Source organism: Gobio gobio, assembly GCF_949357685.1.
Source record: "Gobio gobio genome assembly, chromosome: 2".
NCBI classification, from domain to species: domain Eukaryota; kingdom Metazoa; phylum Chordata; class Actinopteri; order Cypriniformes; family Gobionidae; genus Gobio; species Gobio gobio.
This window is the reverse complement of record NC_137098.1, coordinates 78,448,580-78,474,508: the sequence shown is the minus strand read 5'-3', so window position 1 is coordinate 78,474,508 and position 25,929 is coordinate 78,448,580. Positions and strand designations below refer to the sequence as shown.

General features: G+C 42.2%; 1 protein-coding gene across 1 annotated transcript in view; it reads right to left on the bottom strand.

The window, feature by feature from the left end:
- Positions 1-1,182: 1,182 nt before the first annotated feature.
- nrxn2b (neurexin 2b) overlaps positions 1,183-25,929 on the bottom strand; it is a gene marked incomplete at its 3' end in the record, with an annotated part of 382,238 nt that continues 357,491 nt past the window's right edge. Inside the window, exons 18-20 of the mRNA XM_079804614.1 lie at positions 24,332-24,503; positions 20,080-20,169; positions 1,183-1,580 (exon numbers count right to left, since the gene is read on the bottom strand). Coding sequence (XP_079660740.1) covers positions 1,183-1,580; positions 20,080-20,169; positions 24,332-24,503 — 660 coding nt within the window. The remainder of the gene's footprint in view (positions 1,581-20,079; positions 20,170-24,331; positions 24,504-25,929) is intronic.

The window sequence follows — 25,929 nt, the reverse complement described above, 5'->3', positions numbered from 1 at the left end:
ACTTTACCAGTATCGTTATTCTAGCTTGAGAGTGAGTACTAAAAGACATCTTATTTGTTTATATTCATAATGATAAAGTTAGATTTTTATTACATGTGATTCTGACATGATGTCACTACATGCACTTCTTCTCCGCTCGCCTCAGGTTAATAATGCGTCTTTCAGCTGATCGCGGTCGGCGTGGCTCGTTCATGTGTTTTGGGGGCGTGGCTTTGGAAAGAGCCCAGAAGAGAGAAGGTGGAGTGAATGGAAATAATGAGCTGTCTTTAAAACAGTCGTGAGAGGTCTACAGACACTCAATTTTTATACTTTCTTTTTCAGAGTACTTACATTTTAATTATGTATTGATATATATAGAAAGTTGAAACAAATTTGGAAAAAAAGTTTTTTAACCAAATCCTACCTACCCTACCTTTAAGTATTTTTAAAAGCAAGTACTTCTGTACTTTTACTTAAGTAAAAATAGTTTTTAACAACTTTCACTTGTAACAGAGTAATATTTGACCAGTAGTACTTTCACTCGAGTAATGGAGTTGTGTACTTGTCCACCTCTGCTTCATTGTAGCGCAGTGTTAACACACACCCCATCGCGGCTCGTGTCTTCTGCTGTTAGATCAGCATTAAAGAACATCTCAACTGTTAAATAACAGATACAAGATTACAATAATATTAGGTTTGTCTTATTTTAAATAAACACAAAAAACTGAGATGAAAGCTAAACTCAAGTAAGAAATGTACTTTTGCTATGGTTAAATAAATGTTCAGTGATATCTTCCAGAGATTTTTTAATTTTGGAGCAATTTTTTCTCTTAATAATGTTGATATGGCAACTGGTAAATACACTAAGTTTGGTCATTCTGGCATGTGTGGAAAGGGTTAAAACATGCGTGTCACAACTAACCCGGCGCTCCCCTATATGAACACGCGATCGCGCTCGGATCCGCACCAGCAGATCAGCTGAATCAACTCTGGAGCGGTGGAGCGGAGAAAGCAATCCGACCCAACGGATCAACAAACCAAATGCTAGTATCATAATTCATAACGGCAAATGATTCTCTGAGTGAGCACATTAGTTATCGCAGTTGAAAACCAAAGAGCGCCTCTCCATTAATGTGAAATTTAATTAAATATATATGATTTATCAGTCAGAGTGGAATCACGGCTACATCCGTCTTGACAGCTTCAGATAAACCCCGCGGAGAGAACGGAGGAAGCTTTGACCAATGAGAGGACACGGTTCTGTTTGGGCTCACTGACCTGCGTGACGCTGTCTCTCATGGTGGGCGAGCGCTGCTTGCGTGTGGTGGTGGTGGCCATGGTGGTGGTGGTCTCCATGATGGTGGTGGACATGTCTGCGAGCGGCGTGGTGGACGTGGTGTCGGTCGTCATCACTGAGGGCACGTCTCCCACCAGACGGAGGTTCCCCTGCACCTGCACGTTGGGGTCGCCCTCCGCCGCCAGCTTCAGCACCTGCAGGCCGTTATAATACAGACCCGAGATCTGACCCTGGAAGTTGCGGCCCTTCTCGCCGCCGCCCACCTTGATGAACGCCTGGCTGTTGAATATGGTCAGCTGCCGACCTGAGGAGGCGGAGGGAACAGAGAGAGGGCGGAGCCGTCAGCGGCCGGACGACACGCTGCAAACCTCAGGTCTGGTAACACCTCAGATCCACTAAAGCTCATCGCTAACATCAAGTAATACATCTACAATCTCACATCGTATCTGATCACACACTGTATGATCACTTTAAAGGAACACTCCACTTTTTTTGAAAATAGGCTCATTTTACAAGTCCCCTAGAGTTAAATTGTTGAGTTTTACCGTTTTTGAATCCATTCAGCTGATCTTTGTATCTGGCGCTAGCACTTTTAGCATAGCTTAGCATACATCATTGATTCTTATCAGTCCATAAGCATCTCATTCAAAAAATGACACTTTCAATATTTTTCCTATTTAAAACTTGACTCTTCTACAGTTACATCGTGTGCTAAGACCAACTGAAAATGAAAAGTTGCGATTTTCTACACCTATATGGCTAGGAACTACTTTCTCATTCCTGCGTAATAGTGGCGGATCTTCGCGGCCGTACCATGGCAATGATATTACAGCGCCTGAAAGTAGCCCAGCTAGGGAACTTTCAATGTGACCGGCACTAAGTTCGTGTAGTTGCAGAGAAAGTTTCAGGCTTGCAGCCGACAAATTGTGTTGTGGATTTAGCTGTGATTAGCCATGGTTGTGTGTGTTGTAAAGGGCTGTGATAGTAAGTCGAAGGTGTAACTACCACCATGTTTCACAGAATACCAACCAATCATTGCGCCGCTGCAGCCATAGTACGGCCGCGAAGATCCACCACTATTACGCAGGAATGAGAAAGTAGTTCCTAGCCATAGAGGTGTAGAAAATCACAACTTTTCAGTTGGTCTTAGCACACGATGTAACTGTAGAAGAGTCAAGTTTTAAATAGGAAAAATATCTTTGGTCATTTTTTGAATGAGATGCTAATGGACTGATCAGAATCGATGATGTATGCTAAGCTATGCTAAAAGTGCTACCGCCAGATACAAAGATCGGCTGAATGGATTCAAAAACGGTAAAACTCAACAATTTTACTCTAGGGGACTTGTAAAATGAGCCTATTTTTTAAAAAAGTGGAGTGTTCCTTTAACTCAAGTTGTGTTACCAAGAGCAAGATTTGCTGCTTATCTGTGAATTTCTCTCACTCATGCACCACCTTCATCATCATCATCATCATCATCTCCATCATCTGGAGAAATGAACTTTGGAGGGTTTCAGAGAGCTAGAGATGGACAGAATGAGTTGATGATGATGATGATGATGATGATGATGATGATGATGGGAAATATTCAGAGAGTGATTAAAGAGGGACAGAAAGAAAGTGTGAAGGTGTTTGAGAAAGAAGACTTTGGGATGGAGTTTCTCAGAATTCAGATCAATAATGACACTATTGTCTTTTGCATGGAGCTGATTATAGAGGAATTTGAATTCGTCTCATATTTGATGAAGTTTGCATCATTGATTCCCTTATTTCCCTGAGAAGCTGCTTTGAAACAATCATTGTTTGATGCTGATGAGGATGGATCAATAAGGAGAGGGATATAAAGAGCAAACACTCACACACTCTCTCACACACATCTTGTGTCCGTCACACATCTTGACCTCTGTGAATGTGTTTGACTTTCTGTTCTGAGTAATAAGATCATGAATGTTCATAAACGGTCCTCTATTGAGGTTTTTCCACATCAAGCGTCTGTGGGATCAGACGAGATTGGTGTGTTTGGTATTATGTAACGCTTCTGTCGGACTGTGAGATTGACTAAAAACTCCCAAAACGATGAACAGGAAGAACTGAAAAATCCAGCAGAGTGAATTATTCACACAAACATGACTTGAGCTCCACAGATCCAGTAAAAACTTCCCCTGACGTTGAGAGCGAGTGAAGATGCTTTGATTTGTTCAGAGAAAAAAGGGGGCGAGTCAAAGGACGCGTGATCATTCGTTCTTTAACTGGACGATTGAGGACAGAGACCCGAGGAGATCCTTCACACTCATGAGAGAAAGACAAGACAGAAAGATAGACAAATGATAAACACATTTTTGTTATAAGAACGTTCTCCAAAATATTCACAACTCAAACATTCTTTTAACTTAAGTTTGATTACCAATTCAACATTCCAAGAACATAAAAATTTTCCTTAATGTTAATAGAATGTTATATAAAGGTTAGTTTGATGCACCTGCTGGGAACACGCACTGAAAGAAAGAGAAATAAGAACACAAACTACAACTACAAAAAAAACATTAAATCTGAAGATCTCAGCAGAGGAACAAACAACTCCACACACAGCATCAGCAGCTTCACACATTACTGACCAGACTGATGTTATTTCTGTCAGGCGTCTACAGAAGCTCTTATTGAGATTAACAGAGGTTTAGATGTTGATGTTGATGTTTTATTGAACATAATGGCGTGTGAAGTCACCATTATGGATATCAGTGTTTGATTTAGTTGGGCTCTTGACCCTTGACTTTGGTTAAGTTGCTTCTTTTTCATCAATTGTGGGTGCTTTTAGAAAACATTTCTGCACTGAATAAGCAGACCAACATGCATTAAAGTGGTTTAAACAACTGTCATTTTGTCTTGTGGAAATGAAGTGCTACTGAAAAGTATTAAACTCAGCTGATGTAATAAAGATAATTTGTAACACCACTGTTGCGTTTCAGAGGCTGAATGTTGATATCTGTGAGTATATAAAGAACACTGTTGTTGAAAACATATTTTGTGCCATTTATACACTCACAGACATCAATGGTGACATGCTTCATGCCAGCATACAAACATTCATGGCTCCCAGCATGCATTGCAGCATAAATAAATTACACAGCTGAATTATTTGTTGATTGTCACCATTGTTGTATGATGAATGTCCAAGTGTGTCTCAATGTCTTAACATTCAACTATATTTGGACAATCTTACACAAATTACTTCAGTGTTACAAATTATGTTTATCAAATAGGTTGACTTTATTACTTATGTCTCAAAAACAGCTTTCAAATCAAAAAGGAGTTGTTTAATCCACTTTAATGCATGTTAGTCTGGTTTATCAGTGCAGAAATGTTTTCTGAAAACATCAGCAGTTGCTGAAAAGAAGCAACTTAACAAAACTCAAGAGGTCCAGAGCCCAACTAAAGCAAACATCGATCTCCATATTGGTGACTTCACACGTAATTATGTTCAAAAAAATATCAACATCTAAACCTCTGTTAATCTCAATAAAAGCTTCTGTAGACGTCTGACAGAAATAACATCAGTCTGGTCAGTAATGTGTGAAGCTGCTGATGCTGTGTGTGGAGTTGTTTGTTCCTCTGATGAGAACATTCTATTAACATTAAGGAAACTGGATATTTTTTACATTCCCATAACCAACACTGAATATTTGGAGAACGTTCTTATAACACAAATGTGTTAGCTGGGCCGGAAGTCAAGTGGTCACTGTACAGTGAACATTAAAGGAAACAATAATTTACTCATGATAACATTCAAACCTGTACGAGTGTCTTCTGTGAGACATTACATATATTTTGAAGAACAAGCCAAAACAAAGTGAAGTTCTTTTTCTGATCTGTTTGCTTCATCATCTTTATGATGACAGAATGTTCATGTTCCCTTTCAGTCGGTCGCGTTCGACATACGTCGGACGTAACCGACGAATTGGGATCACTTCAGGGAGCCCCTATCAGCTTCGAGATATAGAGAACGGGCCAATGGCCATTGGTGTGCGAGATTTGCGTCTCTTGCTCCGCGCCGCACCGCGGGTATAAACAGGAAGCGAGAGCAGCGCACTATTGTCATTCACTTCGGAGCCGAACAGGCGTTACTACGAAGACGAGACTGCTGTATCAGCAAGAGAAAAGAGTTTCTTTGAAGGCCGGAGAACGAAGAGGACGCTCGTGTTGGCGATCAACGGCACATTTCAGCGGGACCGCGTGCTCACAGCTGCTTCTTTAAAAATACAACTGCTGTTCTCACAGCAAACCAGTTGGTTCGGTGAGGGCGTTGTCTTGAGTGCAAACACAGGCTGCACTATCTCCTGTGTGTTGCCGCGGTCTTCCCTGGGTGCTTCAGCACATTTCCGTAAGAGCGTATAGACCTACTTCGACGGATGCCCGGGGTGATCTGAGGATTACGTTCAGGGCAAACCCGCTGAGCGAGCCTCCGCGGGCCCCTGATCCCTCACAAGCTCCTCAGCCGGTGGTGCTTCCGGAGGAAACTGCTGGTCCCGCCCACGGGCGTCCAGCAGTGACTTTCGGGGCACCCGCGGATGAGCAGATGTCGATCGCTGCTTCGGAGGGGGAGTTCCAGTCCTCGGAGGATGAAGATTCGGCTGTACTGAAGAGCCGAATGTAATGGTCGAGTCGGACCCCGTGTTGACGGCTATGCTTTCCCGGGCCGCTGGGAAGGTCGGGCTTGATTGGAACCCTCCACCACGTCCCGAACCTTCCAGGTTGGATGATTGGTTTCTCGAGGAGCTGACTAGGTCGTGGATGGCGCCTTTCAGTGCCAGAAACAGACTTAGCGGCTCCTCCCTCCTCACTACCCTCGACGGCGGACAGGGCAAGGGTCACGTGGGGATCCCACCAGTTGAGCGGGCCGTCGCGATGCAACTGTATCCGGCGACCACCTCAAACTGGCGCGGTGACCCACATCTCCCGTTCCGGGCCTGTAAGTTCTCTTCCAACCTAGTTGCGAAGAGTTACAGGTCCTGCGGACAGGCCGCGTCCGCTTTGCATGCCATGAGTTTGCTCCAGGTGCACCAGGCCCAGGCACTCATGGACATGCATGAGGGTAGGCCTGACCCAGAGCTCCTCAGGGAGCTCCAGACCGCAACGGACCTCGTCCTCCAGGCGTCGAAAGTCACCGCCCGTTCCCTCGGTCAGGCGATGTCCACCTTAGTGGTCAAGGAGCGACATCTCTGGCTCAACCTGGCCGACATGAGGGAGACCGACAAGTACCAGTTCCTGGACCCCCCCATCTCGTCGGCCGGATTGTTCGGCGACGTGGTCGAGAGCTTCGCCCAACAGTTCTCGGCCAGCTGCTGCTCCCACTCCACCGCCGGCTGCAGCACCTACGCCTGCCCGTCGCCGAGGACGGCCACCCGCCACCGCCCCCGCTCGCGCCCCAGCCCAGCAGCAGCCTACACCTCACCGTGGGCGTGGAGCAGGCTGCAGGAAGGCCGCAGGAAGGCCGTCCAGCCCGCTCAGGCCGCTGCCAAGCCAGGAGGTAAGCGCCGTCGTAAGCGACCCTGAGACGGGCCACCCAGAGATGGAGGAAACTGCTCTTCAGGAGATGGTTGCAGCACCACTCCTTCCCCCGGGGGAGAATCTTTGTTTCTGTTTTTTCTGTTCCGTCACTGGCCCCAGTGCCAGTGGTACCCAAATTCTCAATAAAAGAGCAGTTTCCAATATCTCTGGGGGCAAAGAGAGCGTGCCTGTCAGTGTTCGACGCTTCCATGCCTTGTCACTCTCAGACGCCTCTCTGTTCGCCAGCAGGGGGTGCCGGCTGTGGGGACGCACCCCGGAGGCCTTCCCACACTCGCACACCCCCTCAGCGGAAGCAGGTAGGTGTTGCACACCACACTCAGACCCCACTTCGGGTCGCTACCAGGCCGTCCGAGTCGGGTCCCTGCATGCCGCCTCGCTACCCCCGCTGCCCCGCTGCAGATACGTCTGTGGTGCCGTTGATCCCCCTTGCGCGGTGTCTGGGAGCCTGGCTAGCGCTTCCCAGGCCGTCTCGCTGGCTCATCCATACCATCAGACTCGGCTATGCGATTCAGTTCGCCCGGCGTCCCCCCAAGTTCAGGGGCGTTCACTTCACCTTCGTGTCGAAGGAGAACGCCTCTGTGCTCCAGGCGGAGATCGCGGTCCTACTGGCGAAGGACGCGATATAGCCGGTCCCTCTAGCCGATATGAAGACCGGCTTCTACAACCCGTACTTCATTGTACCCAAGAAAGGCGGCGGGTTGCGGCCGATCTTGGATCTGCGGTTCTTGAACCGGTCCCTTCACAGGCTGCCGTTCAAGATGCTCACGCAGAAACGCATCTTCAGGTGTATCCATCCCCAAGATTCGTTTGCAGGGATCGACCTGAAGGACGCGTACTTTCATGTCTCGATTCTCCCTCGACACAAACCTTTTCTTTGCTTTGCGTTCGACGAGCGAGCATATCAGTACAAAGTTTTACCCTTCGGGCTAGCCCTGTCGCCCTGCGTCTTCACGAAGGTTGCGGAGGCGGCCATTGCTCCCATGAGAGAGCGTGGCGTTCACATCCTCAACTACCTCGACGACTGGCTGATCCTTGCCCAGTCGCGAGGGCAGTTGTGCGAACACAGGGACAGGGTGCTCAGACACCTCAGCCAGTTGGGACTTCGGGTCAACTGGGAGAAGAGCAAACTCTGCCCCACGCAGAGGATCTCTTTTCTCGGGATGGAGCTGGACTCGGTCGCCGAGACTGCGCGCCTCACAGAGGAGCGCGCCCAGTCGGTGTTGAACTGCTTGAATTCGTTCAAATGCAGGACAGCGGGATGCTGCCAAACCTTCAGCCCGTGGTCGGACCCTTCTTTTCTACGGGCAGGAGTGCCTCTAGAACAAGTGTCCAGGCATGCTGTTGTCTCCACGGATGCCTCATCCACCGGCTGGGGTGCCACGTACAACGGACTTGCAGTTTCGGGTCTGTGGACGGGGCCCCAACTGCAATGGCATATCAATTGCCTGGAGTTGCTGGCAGTTTGTCTTGCTCTTAGCCGCTTCAAAATGCCGCTCAAAGACAAGCACGTTTTGGTCCGGACGGACAACAAACAGGGTGGTCTACGCTCCCGTCGCATGTCACAACTCGCCCGCCATCTCCTCTTGTGGAGTCAGAAGCATCTGAGGTTGCTTCGTGCCACTCACATTCCGGGCCTGCTCAATCGTGGAGCCAACGAGCTGTCACGCCAGCGGGTGCTTCCCAGAGAGTGGACACTCCACCCCCAGGTGGTCCAGCTGATCTGGAGTCGCTTCAGGACCGCTCAGGTAGACCTGTTTGCCGCTCCGGACACGACCCACTGCCAGTTGTTTTATTCCCTGACCGAGGGAACCATCGGCTCGGATGCTCTGGCACACGGCTGGCCCAGGGGCCTAGACAAATATGCGTTTCCCCCAGTGAGCCTTCTTGCACAGACACTGTGCAAAGTCAGGGAGGAAGAGGAGCAGCTCCTCTTGGTCGCCCCGTATTGGCCCAACCGGACTTGGTTCCCGGGAACTGATACTCCTAGCGACAGTACCTCCTTGGCCCATTCCTCTGAGGAAGGACCTCCTGACTCAGAGACGGGGCACCCTCTGGCACCTGCGTCCGGACCTTTGGAGACTCCATGTCTGGTCCCTGGATGGGACGCGGAGGTTCTAGGTGGCCTGCCACAGAACGTGGTAGACACCATCTCTTCCGCTAGAGCTCCCTCTACGAGACGGCTCTATGCGTTGAAGTGGAACCTGTTCGTCGACTGATGCTCTTCTCGCCGAGAAAACCCCCGAAGGTGTACGATCAGCTCGGTGCTTTCCTTTCTACAGAGCGGGTTGGAGCACTCAAGGTGTATGTTGCCGCTATTGCCGCTAATCATGACTTAGTAGATGGAAAGTCCTTAGGTAAGCACGACCTGATCGTCAGGTTCCTGAGGGGGGCGAGGAGACTAAATTTGCCTCGTCCTCCCTCTATACCCTCTTGGGACTTGTCTCTGGTGCTATCCGCCCTTCGAGCCTTTGCAGACAGCAGAGTTAAAAGTCCTGTCACTAAAGACAGTACTCCTGACTGCATTGGCCTCTATCTAGAGGGTAGGGGACCTGCAGGCATTTTTGGGCGACGAATCATGCCTGGTAACTCTCATGTAATCCTGAGACCCCGGCCTGGATATTTGCCTAAGGTTCCCACCACTCCCTTCCGGGACCAGGTGGTGAGCCTGCAAGCGCTGCCTTCGGAGGAGGCAGACCCAGCCCTAGCTTTTCTCTGTCCGGTCCGCGCCCTGTGGACCTATGTTGACAGAACGCAAAGCTTCAGGACCTCAGAGCAGCTGTTCGGTTGTTACGGAGGACAGCAGAAGGGAAAGGCTGTCTCCAAGCAGAGGATGGCCCACTGGATAGTGGATGCCATCGTCTTGGCGTATGAGTTCCAAGACGTGCCCTGCCTGCTCGGGTTAAGAGCCCACTCCACTAGGAGTTTAGCTTCTTCCTGGGCGGTGGCTCGTGGTGCCTTGCTGACAGATATTTTAGAGCTGCGGGCTGGGCGACACCTAACACGTTCGCTAGATTCTATAGCCTCCGTGTAGAGCCGGTAGCTTCTCGTGTGCTCGCTTCGCATAGTCAGTAACACCGGAGTGCCCGTTCTAGTGTCAGCTTTCCCTTCCCCATGGAACGATACGTGCACTTATTCTGTTCCAGTCGAGTTCCCTCAGGGATAGGCGAACCCTGTCGAGTCCTCCGCAACCCACGGCAGTCGGATGTGGCGGAGCGTTCGACGCCAGGCTTAACACTTGTATGCATTGGTGGAACTTGTATTAGACTGGGTTCCATATGTTGTGACCCCCACGGCGGTCCCATATGTGTATTTTTCCACGGTACAGCTCCCTAGGGTGAGCTTGTGTCTTTCCCTCAGCAGAGTCTCCTCTGCCGTCTCAGTACGGTGTTGTTCCCCCACCTACATTGGCCGGGGCCACCCCTGGGACTCCTGTATGTTGCACTGCCCAAGGCCAGTCCATACGTGTATTCTCCACATGGTAACTCCCTCCGGGCATTATGTGGCTTCCGCAGCGGCCCTCCGGGCACGCTTTCCCAGCTTTATCCAATAAAGCTCTGCTGAATGGGTCTTGCGGAACAGCAGTGTGACTCGCCCTCCTTCAGGAAACGAGGGTTACCATATGTAACCGAGACGTTTTTGGTGACTTGTCCATTCTGAGCTCTGAGATAACTGTGAATGTTGTTTTTACTCTGTGGACGAGTTTCTTTCTTCTCTGTATAAAGGGAAATAAACTGAACGATGAGTGAATATAGCAGTCCTCCGTAATTACAGCGCAGAGAGAGAGAAGGAGAGTGTGTGTGTGAGAGAGAGAGACACTCTGTGTGTGTGTGTGTGTGTGTGTGTGTGAGAGAGAGAGAGACACTCTGTGTGTGTATGTGAGTGCGTGTGTGAGTGAGTGAGTGAGTGAGTGAGAGAGAGAGAGAGAGAGAGAGAGAGAGAGAGAGAGAGAGAGAGAGTGTGTGTGTGTGTGAGACAAACTTCAACCACACAAAGACAAACTCTGGGTGGAACCTGAGTGGTTACCGGGATCTCTTGCTGTTGCTATGGAGGTTTTTAATGTGTCACTGAGTGATTGCTAGGTTGTTCTAAGAGGCGGGCAGACAGAGATCATCCTCAAGAAGAAATACTTTTTAACTCCTTCCCCGCCAGAATTTTTGATAATTTTCACAAAGCTTTCATGAATATTTTGTTGAATGAATATCTGACCATGTAATATATCAAAAGAAAGAACTGAGCCTCGCTTAAAAAAAAGTTTTATTCAAACTTCATGCATCCTTTTTATTTAACACTTGAATGGGCGGGTGTTTTATAAACCTTTTGAGCAAAAAGTTGATTTCCCTGTTTTGATCAGGAGGTTCTGTACTCCTCCAGAAGATGTGTAACAGCGCCCCCTGCCGTACAGCAGTGAACACATTCAGTCAGTGGTGCAGAAAGAGTTCATCACACAGCCTAATGTCTCTACTATAAACATTTACATGTTGGCTGTATTAAAAACGTGTTTGCATGACAGATTTATTCAAACATACATTAAATAATGAAGACATCACATTTACATTTATTAATTTAGCATGTACACCGATCAGGCATAACATTATGACACTGACGGGTGAAGTGAATAACACTGATGATCTCCTGTTAGTGGGTGGGATATATTAGGCAGCAAGTGAACATGTTGTCCTCAGAGTTGATGTGTTAGAAGCAGGAAAAATGGGCAAGCGTGAGGATTTGAGCGAGTTTGACAAGGGCCAGATTGTGACGGCTAGACGACTGGGTCAGAGCATCTCCAAAACTGTAGCTCTTGTGGGGTGTTCCCAGTCTGCAGTGGTCAGTCTCTATCAAAAGTGCTCAGAGGAAGGACCAGTGGAGAACCGGCCACAGGGTCATGAAGGACCAGTGGAGAACCGGCCACAGGGTCATGGAGGACCAGTGGAGAACCGGCCACAGGGTCATGGAGGACCAGTGGAGAACCGGCCACAGGGTCATGGAGGACCAGTGGAGAACCGGCCACAGGGTCATGAAGGACCAGTGGAGAACCGGCCACAGGGTCATGAAGGACCAGTGGAGAACCGGCCACAGGGTCATGGAGGACCACTGGAGAACCGGCCACAGGGTCATGAAGGACCAGTGGAGAACCGGCCACAGGGTCATGGAGGACCAGTGGAGAACCAGCCACAGGGTCATGAAGGACCAGTGGAGAACCGGCCACAGGGTCATGAAGGACCAGTGGAGAACCGGCCACAGGGTCATGGGCGGCCAAGGCTCATTGATGCGCGTGGGCAGCATTGAGTTTGAGGCGTTGACTTGGCCTCCAAATTCCCCAGATCTCAATCCAATCGAGCATCTGTGGGATGAGCTGAACAAACAAGTCAGATCCATGGAGGCCCCACCTCACAACTTACAGGACTTAAAGGATCTGCTGCTAACATCTTGGTGCCAGATACCATAGCACACCTTCAGGGGTTTAGAAGAGTCCATGCCTCGACGGGTCAGTAAAAGGGGGATCAACTCAATATTAGGTCATAATGTTATGCCTGATCTGTGTACTTATTTTAAACTGAAGATAAGAAAGTATTCTTTCAGTTTATGTACTTCTCAGAAATATACTTAAAATTGCACTTAAATATACTTGGCTTATACTGACAGAAAGATCTAAGTATATCTGGACTACATGTACTCAATCTTTTGACCGAGATAACTTAATTATACGTTTCAGTGTTTCTAAGGATACTTGGCTTGTATTCTTTTGATTGAGTAGCCTATTAAATGCTTTTTTTCATACTGTCTTATAAACTTACATTGAAAATATTGATTTATAATGAAAACAGATTTGTTCCTAATTCTGAATATGTGAGTTTTTGTGTAGGCTACTCTACTGACAGAGTTAATGAATTTACTTCAAATCTACGTCACTCTTTCTTTCCCCGCCTTTGACTGGATTTTCAGTGTTTTCACTGTTACATATCTTCTGAAAGAGTACAGAATCTCCTGATCAAAACACAGGAGAAGAAGAAGCAGATATAAGTGACAGAAGCATTGCTTGCGCAAATGTAAAATAACGCCATCATCAAACATTCAACATCATATGAATCAAAACGGCCTAATGTTACAGAATGAACTGATGAACCCATGAAGAGAAAACGACTGAAGCTTTGAGGTGTTGATGGACTCGATCGACTCCATCTGTGTTTGAGCATCGCTCTGAATCCCGTCCGGGAGAACACACCGGTTTCTCAGCTTTTTGCTCAAAATGTTGCTTCTTTGTGAAACACACCCACATTCAAGTGTTGATAAAAAATGATGCATGAAGCTAAAATAAAATATTTTTAAAATGGAAAGAGTTAAAAGGTATTTCATTACCTAAACAGGAACATAGTAGTACTTAAAGTGCAAAACTAATATATAAATAGTAAATTATAAGTATGATGTTAAGTTCACTTGAAGAAAACTTACTAGTATATGTGCAGTATAAAACTAATAAACTAGTAGTTTACTGAGAGTACACTTCAAAGTGTGCTTTCATAAACTAAAAATGTGCTACAAGTATTTGACTAGTGAACGATCAGTATACCTATACATTCACTTTGCAGTACAAACGAAAAAACTTAGTTGTAAACTTTGAATAAACAACTAGTTTACAACTCTTACACTTAAAGTACACTTAAAAGTATACTTTTATGCACTAAAAAGTGTGCCAATTTAGCCCAAAGTAGTAAACAGTAAAAATAAACACAGTATACTGACAAGTATACTAGCGCATTGATATTAGTATACTTACTACATAAAGTATACTTAAAATATACTTGAACTGTACTTATGTATACTTAATAAAATTTTATATATTTAATATACTTGAAGTATAGTTTTTTGTTTCAAAAGATTAATAAACATTATAACACATGTTTACTTGTATAAGTTCACTTAGTACAGTTGCAATACAAACAAAAAACTTAGTAGTAAACTTTGAGTAAACAACTAGTTTAAAACAGTTACATTTGAAGTACATATAAACTAAAAAGTGTTTATAGTTTAAATTTAGTCCCAGGTAGAATTGAACAAGTACACTTAGTTGCAAGTATACTACTAGGGCATTGCTATTAGTATACTTACTACATAAAGCATACTTAAAAATATACTTGAACTTTACAGTAGTATGACAAGTATGAACTTGAAGTATACTTATTTTTGGTTGCAATGATTAATAAACAGTATAACACGTTTACTTTTAGAAGTTCACTTAGTACAGTTGCAGTACAAATGAAAACTTAGTAGTAAACTTTGAGTAAACAACTAGTTTAAAACTGTTGCACTTACAGTACATATAAACTAAAAAGTGGGACAAGTAGTATTGAAACAGCACACTTAGTTACAAGTATACTACTAGTGCATTGATATTAGTATACTTACCACGTAAAGTATACTTGAAGGGAACTTGAAGTATACTTACTTTTTGTTTCAGAGATGAATAAACATTGTAACACATTTATCGTAAAACTGTTTTGGTCAATACTTAAAGTTTATGATGTTTTTGATTTCTGTGCATCACTAGTTTAATGGCGTGTATCTGATCTGTGATGGATCAAACATATACTGGGACAAAAGCTCTCATTAACTGGGAGTCTTCATCGATCACGTCGAGCCTGGTTAGAACACTGTCAGGATGAATAAAGCGTCCGGGGAGGACCCTCACGTGTTTCTGCAGGAGTTTGTGTGGAAACGAATGAGCTTTCTAGAAGGTTCTGCGCTCTCTAATAGAAAAGCCTGTGTTGTTTCTCTCTGGAGTAATTTAAAAGTGAAAAAGTGTTGAAACCGAGCTGAACCGCAGTGATTTAGTAGTGACACCGGGTGTGTTTCTGCTATAAAACAAATGTGTTCTGCGCTCGCATTTCCCTGCTGAGGTCTTTCTTCAGGAAGCGAAATAAACAGCACAAAAGAAATCAATGCACTGCGGTTATTTGTAATCTCTGACTGTGTCTCTCTCAGCGTCGTCTGTGCTGTCGGCTTTACAATAAAACATGAGAGATGGAGAAGCATCAGATACAGGGGAAGAGGAAATGATGGAAAGTCATAGGGGACGTTTAGAGCGGGATGAACGCGAGCGAAAGGACGAGGGAGAAAAATATCGGCTCTTCTGCTGGAATTGAGCCGTTAAACCCTTTTTTCCTCTTCATTGAGCTGTGTGGAGGTGCTGCCATCTTGAATTTATAACAGACACCATCGCCGCTCGAGAATGTTCTGTCTGATCTAACTCAACGTCAGACGAGAGAGCGAGTCGGAGTCTTTCCCCACACATTCACTGGCCTTTTCCAAAATAATCCTGCAGTACTAGATGTGTGACGGACCCAGTGCAGTCTGGACTATTGCTGCGTTCAGTCAACATGAAACTCATTCACAACTCAGTTTACTTCCATAATGTGACATTTAAGGCAATACACCCCAGATGAATAGGGTAAAACTGATACCACCATACTTCCCTCAGTTGATTAATCACAGTACATTAAAGAGGTCATGAACAGAGAAATCTCATTTTCCTTGAGCTTTTGACATGAAAGAGGTCATCACACTATAAGAATATTTCAGAAGTTAGCTTTTATTTTAACCAAGCCTTGACGTTATAGATGGTGAAAGTCCGCCCCTGCAGAAGAAGATCAACGCCCACTTCATCATCGCAACTCTTGCCCCGCCCACTGGCGTGTTAGTGAGATGATGAGGAGAGAAGAGCGACTAAAAATAACATCCTAATGCAAGGAATGTGCTTATTTATTCTCAACAATGTGAATGTCTCAGCTGAGCATTATTTATTTGTGTTCGCTACATTTCACTGTGGATTCTTTGGGAAATCAGCGCAAGCTTTGCAAACAGACTTTTACAATATGGACTCGACAGTAATGCCACAACATGTGAGTAACCGTGTTAATTCTAATGCCTGATCTGAGAACAGTGATGTATGTAATGATTCAGATGCTCTTTGTCAATGTGTCAGTAAATAAAAACAGTGACTAAACGCTCAACTTCACATTGTTTCTCCTAATAGATGAAAATAATCTGTTATTTAAACTGTGATTAAATTATATATAATCGCTGGAGCTGTCAATCAAACAGCGTGAGTTTACCAGTGACTGAGTTCTGGACTCTCGCAAAAACTCCTGTTAGAATCACTGAATCTCTTATTTACATTGTGTTTGCGCTGTTAGTTATGATGAAAGCATTCGTTAGTGTGAATATAATGCCATAGATCTGAATATAATGCCATAGATCTGAATATAATGCTATAGATCTGAATATAATGCTATAGATCTGAATATAATGCTATAGATCTGAATATAATACTATAGATCTGAATATAATGCTATAGATCTGAATATAATGCTATAGATCTGAATATACTATAGATCTGAATATAATGCTATAGATCTGAATATAATGCTATAGATCTGAATATACTATAGATCTGAATATAATGCTATAGATCTGAATATATAGCTATAAATGAAACTTTTCACCATTAGTTAACCTTGAGAACTGTAATAGTAAAAACATGCTAAATGTTTTCGAGAGTTTGGAAACATTATACAACAATAAATCAATGCAGTTCATGACCCCTTTAAGGCAACTGTTTTGTATTACAGGTTTTCTGAAATGTTATATTAAAATATACAAATTAAAGAGGATCTAATTAAATATGCACTCATTTGCATACATTTCCAGATAGATCTGAACAGTGGACAAAGACAGGTTTAAAATTCTTGTTTGGTTGTTTTAGAGTTAAAGGTTTTTATTGAGGGGATTTTGGATTTCTCTTTTTATCACCCCATAAATCAGGAAATACTGTCAAAAGCCAGAAAACATAATCTTCACCATGGTTTAGGAATACAATGTTAAATATATAATTAGGTGAATGATATATGAACAATCCCCTCACTAAAAACCTTCAGAATATAGATTTGAATAAAACTGTACGTTTTGGTGTGTACAAGTGTTACCGAAGTTACTCATTTACTGATATATTGTACTTGATAAAGTGTAATAAAACCAACACTTAATGTGTATTTTTGAGGTTTTCTTTCCACTAGCCTAAAATGATGGAAGCAAAATTTCAACATTTACCAGTGCATGAACAAACAATAGTTTTGCCTGTAGTGTCTTGCCTTATTTAAACATTCTGAAAATTTTTCTGTAGGATAATAAGGATCATTTAAGATTATAAAGACAAAAACATTTATCACTTTAGACTAACATCACTGATATTTCATTCACGACTAATAACCGTTATAACATGAATGAACGATTCATTTTGATTTCATGTTGACAATCCTCACAGCAGTCCAAACTGCATTCACAGACAAACCATGACAGTATCAGCACATCCTTTCCTCCATCATTCATCCTCAGACATTTAAGTGTTAAAGGGACCGTATTCTCTCCGCAAACGTTCCAAACGTTTACTCTCTCAATGAATCTGATTCGTTCACAAAAACACAGAATCATTTCAGTGTTTCACCCTCTGAGTTTCATTGAAGCGTTACATGCGGGTTAGTTAAGCGTTCTATTTAGACGGTTTGACTAATAATCCGTATTCTTCATTTGATCTGTGTTCATTCAGTTATGTGAGTTTAGAGACAGGTTTATGACTGAGGGCTTCAACTTTATCTAATCCAATGGAAACTAAAGCGAGAAGAACAGCGGTGGCCCTCAGGGTTTAGAAGAGCGCTTGAGTCGACGGTTGGTTGAATTCTGCTTAAACGATTACGTTTTCCCTGTCAGTAGAGATCCTTTAACCCTTTGTGTTGACAAACTGTCCTCTTGCACACTTCTGCCGCCTCAAAGCTAGAGTTTGAATAAACCTTAAGAACGACTGATGGCATAGGTTTCATGTTGTTGATCTACACCTCAACGCTCAAACTTCTCAAAGATACTATCAATATAAACATGTACTGAACCTGGAACTTTGCTTTACAAACGCATTCACTTGCCTGTTATTTATCAATATAAACATCTGTTTTTAACTTTTGCCCACCCTGCAAAAAATTGCTGTTGTTTATCAGTGCTCTCTCTTGTTTTCCAGCAAAAATATCGAAACATTCTTAAATCAAATACATTAATGGAGAAGTGAAATAAAAGATGAGAAGAAGCCTCTTTTTCTGAGAAATTCATTCAAGCCAAGTCAAGTCAAGTCAACTTTATTTATATAGCGCTTTTAACAATGTAGATTGTTTCAAAGCAGCTTTACAGTGTTAAACAGGAAAATAATGCAGCATAATTTTATTCAGCCGCATAGCCACTCCGGAAAAAAACGCTGATGTCATCAGCCCATCTCAACCATCACACAGCGACAGTGTGGGCTTTTGATCAATAATTCGATCAGTAATTTAGTTTAAATGGTTAATTTAGTTTATTATTTAGATTTATTTCAATGTTTATTTGAAAAATGTAGTGTCCCCAACTGAGCACGCCAAGCCAGAGGCAACATTCAAATTAGCTTATTATTAAAACAAGAACAAATATCTGCCAATGGGTTTTCCTTTTGAATCAAGTTTATTTTTGGCCCATTGGTATACACGAGTAAATGCATATTGATTTAAGAATGGTCAGATATTTGTACTGTAGAACAAGATATGATGAGGAAGAAATATGATACACTGAGGAAGAACAGCACTTTTGTACAGCGTAAAACCACATGACATCAGTTCATCAATCAGCAGGATGAAATTTCAAATAGTCTAAATTGATCATAGATAGTCCTGTTCCGACTGGTCAAAGTAAAAGGAATTAGATGCGATTTCAAATTTTTGCCCTCAGAAACAGGAAGCAAATGACCAGCTACAATGTAAAATCCAAACACATTTTAGTTAACTTTCCTTAATGTCTTAACTTAAGTGTAAAAGTCTAGTAATCTGTACTATTCACATTCTATGCCTTTTTTTACTCAGAAAACCCAAGTTCTGATTAATTGATTGGTTTGAGTGCCAGTTTTTCAGGCGAGCCAATTCTTAATAGTCTTTTCCCTCATTTCCTCCACTTCTGCAGTTTTCTTTCTGTTTGCATTCACTCATTTCCCAAAGTCATCTTGAATGTTGCATTGCCAATACAACTGAAACATTAGAGAGAACATAACATGATGTTGATTTTCCTAACATGTTTTCGTTTGAAGTCACCATTATGGAGATAAATGTTCCACTTGGTCGGGCTCTTGAACTTCATTATTGTAATTATTTTCCTAATGATGCAGCGATGCAACTAGAAATCAGTTATTTGTTTTCAAAGGAAGGGAAGTATATATATATATATATATATATATATAAAATGAATGATATGTAACGTAACTATATTTCATGTCAAATAATGATCTTTCAACATTTTGTTGCTAACACTGTCATATACACCCTGTGAAACTTTTAGTTGTGTTGATATAATCCCTCTATATTTGTGACAATATCTTGTAATTGATCATGCTTGAGTCACACACACACTTCAACATTAAAACCCTAACCCTAACCCTAACCCACACACTAACCCATCAAAACACAATTTTTATCTAAAGTAAATGATCAAGTACTCTCAGTTCTTGTTTAGTTACTAGAGCTCTAGTGTAAGTGAACTATACTAACTAAGCTTTAGTCAGCACAACACACTATTTCTATTTCACTTGTTTTTTTGAAGGCAATCGGTTTGCCGGCTTTTTGTAATTAAATTTTTACAGTGTACAGAGCCACAAAAAAACATGTGGGATAGGAAGTTAGGACCTTCTGGACACAAAGGGTTAAAGTTGGAATCAATTTCGACAGAAGGACGAGACAGCGGAGATGAAACAGAGGCACTGAAATAGAGTCCCTTTAACTTTGGAGTTTAGTTTGTTTGAACTGTTGTGAATCCGTTTCTGTTCGATCAGAACACAACAGTAAACAGTAGTGCGTGTTGTTGGGAGGTTAAGGGAGGGTTATGTGGGGGTTATTGGTAAGGTTAACACTCTGGAGAAGTGCAGTCCCATTGTCAGACGTCTCAATATAACACATCTGAGGATCGCAGCACAACTCATTCGTCCACTTCTTCAAATTCGACAGGTGCAAACCATGAATTAAGAGTGATAAGACACTGGTCATTTTGATGGTATTTTTCGCATGTGGAAATCGTCGTACATTCACAGTTTTCCGCTGCGTCTATGGGCGTGCACTTCGTCCAGAGATGTGTTTAGCGTGATTAGACAGATCGTTCATTAGTGGGGTTTGGTGCTGTTTAATTACCTTTGTCGAGTAGCCATTCGTCAACTACCCGACCGAGTCGGTACGGGATTCTTTGCCTAGCAATAGCCAGCCGTTCACTATCAAAGTTCCCTTTGAAGAACAAACAAATTCAACAGGTTACAATCTGGAAGGTCAAAGGTTAAAGATTAGAGGTTAGAGAGAACGCCAGCATGTCAACGTTTAGCAGGTTATGAACTTTAATATCAGATTAAACACCCTCAAGGCTTTAAACATCGTTTTGGAGGTTAGAAATTGAAGCAAGCTCTGGTTACCATGTGTTTTAAACAAGAGTTAAGCATATTTATGAGTCATTTTAGAGGTTGAATATTACTTCTGGATAATTACAGTGTCATGGTGAACGTGGACAAGCAACATCAAATCGTTGTCGTTCTCATTAAAAATGCATAAAGAACATTTTCATATCAGCATATCAACTAACAGTCCTGATGAGCATCAAAGTGTAAAACTTCAGGAAGATGTTTTCTGTTTCAGGTTGAAATAATCACATGTTCTTGAGCTATTTGATTGAAAAACTTAAACTCAAGTAATTCATACAAACTATATAGACATAGTAAAATGCACACGTAAAAATAAAAACGTATTCAAAATATTAACAGCAATGGCACATAAATGATCACACCAAACCTGTTTGATCTGTAGAATAAGATCAGTGTGTCGCTGCAGCGTTAGAGCTTTTCCAGACCTGCGGAGCTGATTATGATTCACATATAAACACTGGGAGAATGTGAGAATCTGCTGGCATGACATCTCAGGGCGTAAATCAACTGTCTCTCGGCTGTTATGAGTGAGAGTTGGCGTTGTAGTGAAATCAAACTTGTCAGTTCTTTAATTAGCTTCCTCTCTCTCTTTAATGAAGTCGGTGCTAGCAGAGCGGCTGCCTCTTAATTGCTCCTGCAGGTCGACTGCAAATGATCCAATCAAAATCCATCTCCACCCGCATTGGCCATCAGCATTTGGCATGAGCACCTCGGCTTTATTAGCAAGATCAAATAATCCTGGATCATATGTAAATACAGCCAGCATTTAGGAAAGGATCCGTCTCTGATTCTGCACTGAACATCCCCTCAGGACCAATGAGTGTGCCATAGTCCTCGAATTCAAACACTGAAATGCATGAATATTATCACGTATGTGAAGGATGAAGTATTTAGATGGTTTCTTTCAGGGGTGTAAAATACTTGAGTTTTATTTTTGGTGATTTGTAGTTTACTCAAGTGCAATTTAAACTGATGTACCTTTACACTACAGGCACTGGTCAGTTTGGGTCTATTTGGTTTCCATAATATGTCTTTTTCAGACTAGTGGAAAGAAAACATCCAGAACACACATTTAAGTGAATCTTTTACAGCACATTATCTATTTGCGTCTGTAGATTTAAATTATAATGAATCATTAAATGAGTTGTTCCTCCACTTCAGTAACACTTACACATACCAAAACTTACAGTTTTATTCATATCTATATTCCGAAGGTTTCTAGCAAGGGGTTTGTTCATATATCATTCAACATGATTTATAGAACATTTTATTCCTAAAAACATGGCGAAAACGTGTTTTTTCTGTCTATTGACAGTATTTTCTGATTTATGAAGTGATGGAAATAAATATCCCAAATCCCCTCACTAAAAACACTGAACTCTAATATATCAACACAATCAAACAGGAGTTTTGAACCTGGCTTTATCCAATGTTCAGATTGATCTCCTGGAAATGTATGCAAATTAGTGCATTTAATGCATCATTTGATTTTAAACATAACATATCAGAAAACGCGTAATAGAAAATGTAATAATGTCCTGTAATTAATAACTGGTAAAGTATGGGGATATCTATTAGTTTAAAATTTGACTCCATTCACCTGTAGTGACTTGCCATAATTACATTTCCCAAGGGAAAGATTGTACTTTTTACTTGTCTGCCAGATTGCGGCTACTTTTTAAAAAAAAATACAGTTTAAAGTTAAAGCACTTTTTTACTTTCACTGAAATAATGTTTTTAGCCAGACACTTGGACTTTTAATTGATTCAAATATCCACTCAGTATCCATACTTTCACTTAAGTAATTTATATTCATTTTTTGAGTATTTTACACCTCTGGATAGATCAATATGAGACTAAGTGAAGATAAAAACATCCCTCACAACATTTATATAAAGCACATCAAATGCCGTTTCATTCTCCCGTTTCACACAAGTCTTATCTTGGAGAGTGAAATTTTGTCCCCTTTATCTATGGTGTCACTTTAAACACAACAGCTCGTCTTTGTGTTACTGGAAATGCAGGTTTCATTGTGATGGTGATGTGATGAAGGCAGAGATCTCACGCTGAGCTCCTCATGAAATGATCTCACGCTGCTCTTGACGTGCATTATGAAAGCAGAGCAAATAGTCACACTGACAGCCACATCCAACATCCACCCACCAACCCACGTGAACTACACACTAAATGACGAGCATTAGCCTTTCTGCTGTTACAGACCGTATAGAAACACACACACACACTGCTCCAAACACTCGTGAGTATCACTGGGAATATAATTTTAAAGTAACACTTTACAGGCCAGCTCATTAAATAGTGCTCAAAATGGAATTATTTGTGTTACGTTGTTACGTTTTATTGAAATTGTATATAGTGAAATTAAATCTGAACTTCACTTAAGAAATGTGGTTTCTTTTAATTCGCCATCAGTATTTTGAAGGATTGGCTGAAAGTAATCGTGTTTCGGGAAGCATCAGGACGAGCATCTGTGATGCCTTCATATGCAGATCATTAGGCTTTGGAATGAGCCCATCGTTAACAAACAAACAATAATTAATAAAGTCTCCTTAAATATGGACTCGTTCTGAGAGACCTGAGAGGAACAATTAATTACAGTAATTACTGTAGTTCTGACATGATGTGAATGAGGCAGTTACAGAAGAATGGAGGTATGGATGGAGGGATATATCAACTCTGTCTACAGAGAAATAAAAATAATAAATAAAATACAAATCAAACTAAAATAAATAAATAAAATAAAACAAAACAAAACTTAAAATAAAAAACTTTTAAAATAGAAAAAAAACTTAAATAAAATTAAACAAAAACTTAAATTAAATAAAAAACTAAACTGAGATCAAATTAAATTAGAATAAAACTTAAATAAAATTAAACAAAAACTTAAATTAAATAAATGAGATCAAATTAAATGTCTCTCACTTTGAATGCTGTCAATTGTCTGTACTGTCCTGTCACAATAAATGCAAAAACAGCAAACAAAAGAAAATCAAAAATCAAATCAAAAATCCACCCAGAATCTAAACTGGCCATTGTGAGCTGTTTCACACGACAGGTCTTATAATCACACTAACACTGCGTTCACATCATGATAGAATTACCATAATTACATGCTTTTATCTTCAGGCTTCAGATGAGGAAAGTTACGTTTCTATGGGAATGTCCACAGTGACTTCATGTCCGACTTCACTGTTCTGTGTTTGAAACTCTATTATTAAGACATTATGAATAACAAATGATAGTAAACATCAATCACTAATGACCTTCAGCGTGACAAACCTGCTCTTCTAATCCAGTTCCCGTTAAATACAGCCGCTCCTGGACCTGTTACTATGACGACGACTCTGAGACTCGGATCAATCCCGGACGGGTTCGTCCTGCAGGAGGCAGCTGGAAGCTTCTGCTCGACATTCTACCCACAATTCCACTGCAGACTTCCTCTGCGCTAACTGGGTCAATGGATATTTTTATTCCTCCAGTATTTCTCTGCTGCTCCTCTCATCACACTGCTCTGTTTCATTCAGCAAGATCCGCTCAGGACACCGGCATATCGGCTGTTCATTAGTGACCAAGACCAGCGTCTGACCAAGACCAGTCTCACTTTACCCACTGACCAGTGACTGATAATACAACACAAACACCTGACTCTGCTTCATATCGGAATCAGAATTCAGATTCATAACGGATTAACTTTACAGTTATTGAACAGAACTGAATCAACATTGATCTGAGTAATGACTCTGTAGAGCTGAATTAGTCTCATATTTGAAGAAGTTTGCTTCAGAGATTCTGTTAAAGCTGCTCTGAAAACATCTGTGATGAATAAAACGCTTCAGGAATAAAGCTCGACGAATCCTCGAACACAAACAGGTTTGGTGTGATGTTTGGAAAACATCTTCCTCAATGAGAGAGAGCGACACACTGCCTGTCTGGAGTGTGTGTGTGTGTGTGCTCACCTGACGGGAAGCGCTCGATCACGGGCAGATTGTCCACCTGTAGTGTTGCGTTCCCACCGCTCCGCGTAAACCGCACCACGTGATACTTCCCGTCGCTGACCATCACGCCGGCCTCATCGATGACGATGTCGTCCGTCCCCACGTTAAAGATCACGCCGACCTTCCCACGCTCCTGACAGAGAGAGAGAGAGAGAGAGACGGGTCAGCACTTACACATCTCTTCATCATGATATTCTGATGATAAAACAGACTTTCAAGATCATTCTCTTACAAACTGATACTCTGTTTCCTCTCAAATTCACACACACAACCTGATTCATCTGCCCCGCTCCCATCTGCTATTGGTCAGTCAAACTTAGCCCCGCCCCATCTGCTATTGGTCAGGCAAACTGATAGGTCCGCGCCATCTATATATTTAATTTAAAGAGTCACTAAGAGTCCAACAAATAGAGGATTGAGGATGAAATAAATAATGCCAATGCTGCCAAAAGCACTAGAACACATTCAACATGATCCGACCAAAGCATCAGTTCAAAGACTGAAGAATCAATATCCTGGAATAATCCATACACAGATATGATGCCATTCTCAATCTGAATCAAAGAATACAGCTGAATATGTTTATGTCAGTTCTGTCAAATTCAAATAACAGTGATCATGATATTAAGGTAAATAATCTATATACAAAAATCTGCGTTGGTTAAAACTAAACCTCTATTGTGTGTAGTGTAAATGTAGAAACACACATGCGTGTATTATCAGTATATTTTAATGCACCCACACACACACACACACACACAAAAGAAAAGTAACCCGAAGGCATCCCAACCGCTCCTCCTTCAGAAACATATGAATGTTTGATCTGAGAGTGTGTTCATGTGTGATTCTGAGAGTGAAGGGAAACAGGAAGTGAAGATGAATGATTCATGGATTCAGGCGATGTGACTGACGTGATCAATGCACGCTCTTCCCTGTGAGCGTTACGTCATGCCGTTCTGAGATGAAGCTCATGTGAAAAATATATGAATTCATACACACAAAACACCAACAGCCGAATGTGCTTCTGTGACAAATGGACAGTCCATGAACACAATCTAAAACAATTTCCCTTGTTTTTCCTCAATGCTAAATATCCTCAAAGCAAGAAGCATTTACCTGGGAAATGAAAGTGCATGAGATATTAATGCAGCTTGTGTAAGACATCTAACAGAACAAAACACACCCATTAAATAAAAGCTGCAGAAAAGGCTCTCCCTCAGTGTTTCTCTCTCTCGCGCCAATATCTAAACATTCATAAATCAAGACACATTTACTGGAGAAGCGACATGACTGAAGATAAGAAGTCTGAGAAAATGGTCAAAGTGAAGCGAGTTTATGATTAAAATTAGAACAAATATCTGACAGTGGGGTCAGGAAAATGAGCTTCATTCAATGAGAAAACGAGATTATTATTCTGACCACATATGCAGATAGTTGAGTCAGAAAGCAAGACTTCATATCTTCAGTCATTTCTCTTCTCCGGTAAACGTGTCTTAAGAATGTTTCGATATCTGTGCTGGAGCACGAGACAGAAACACTGATCCTGCACATGATATTTG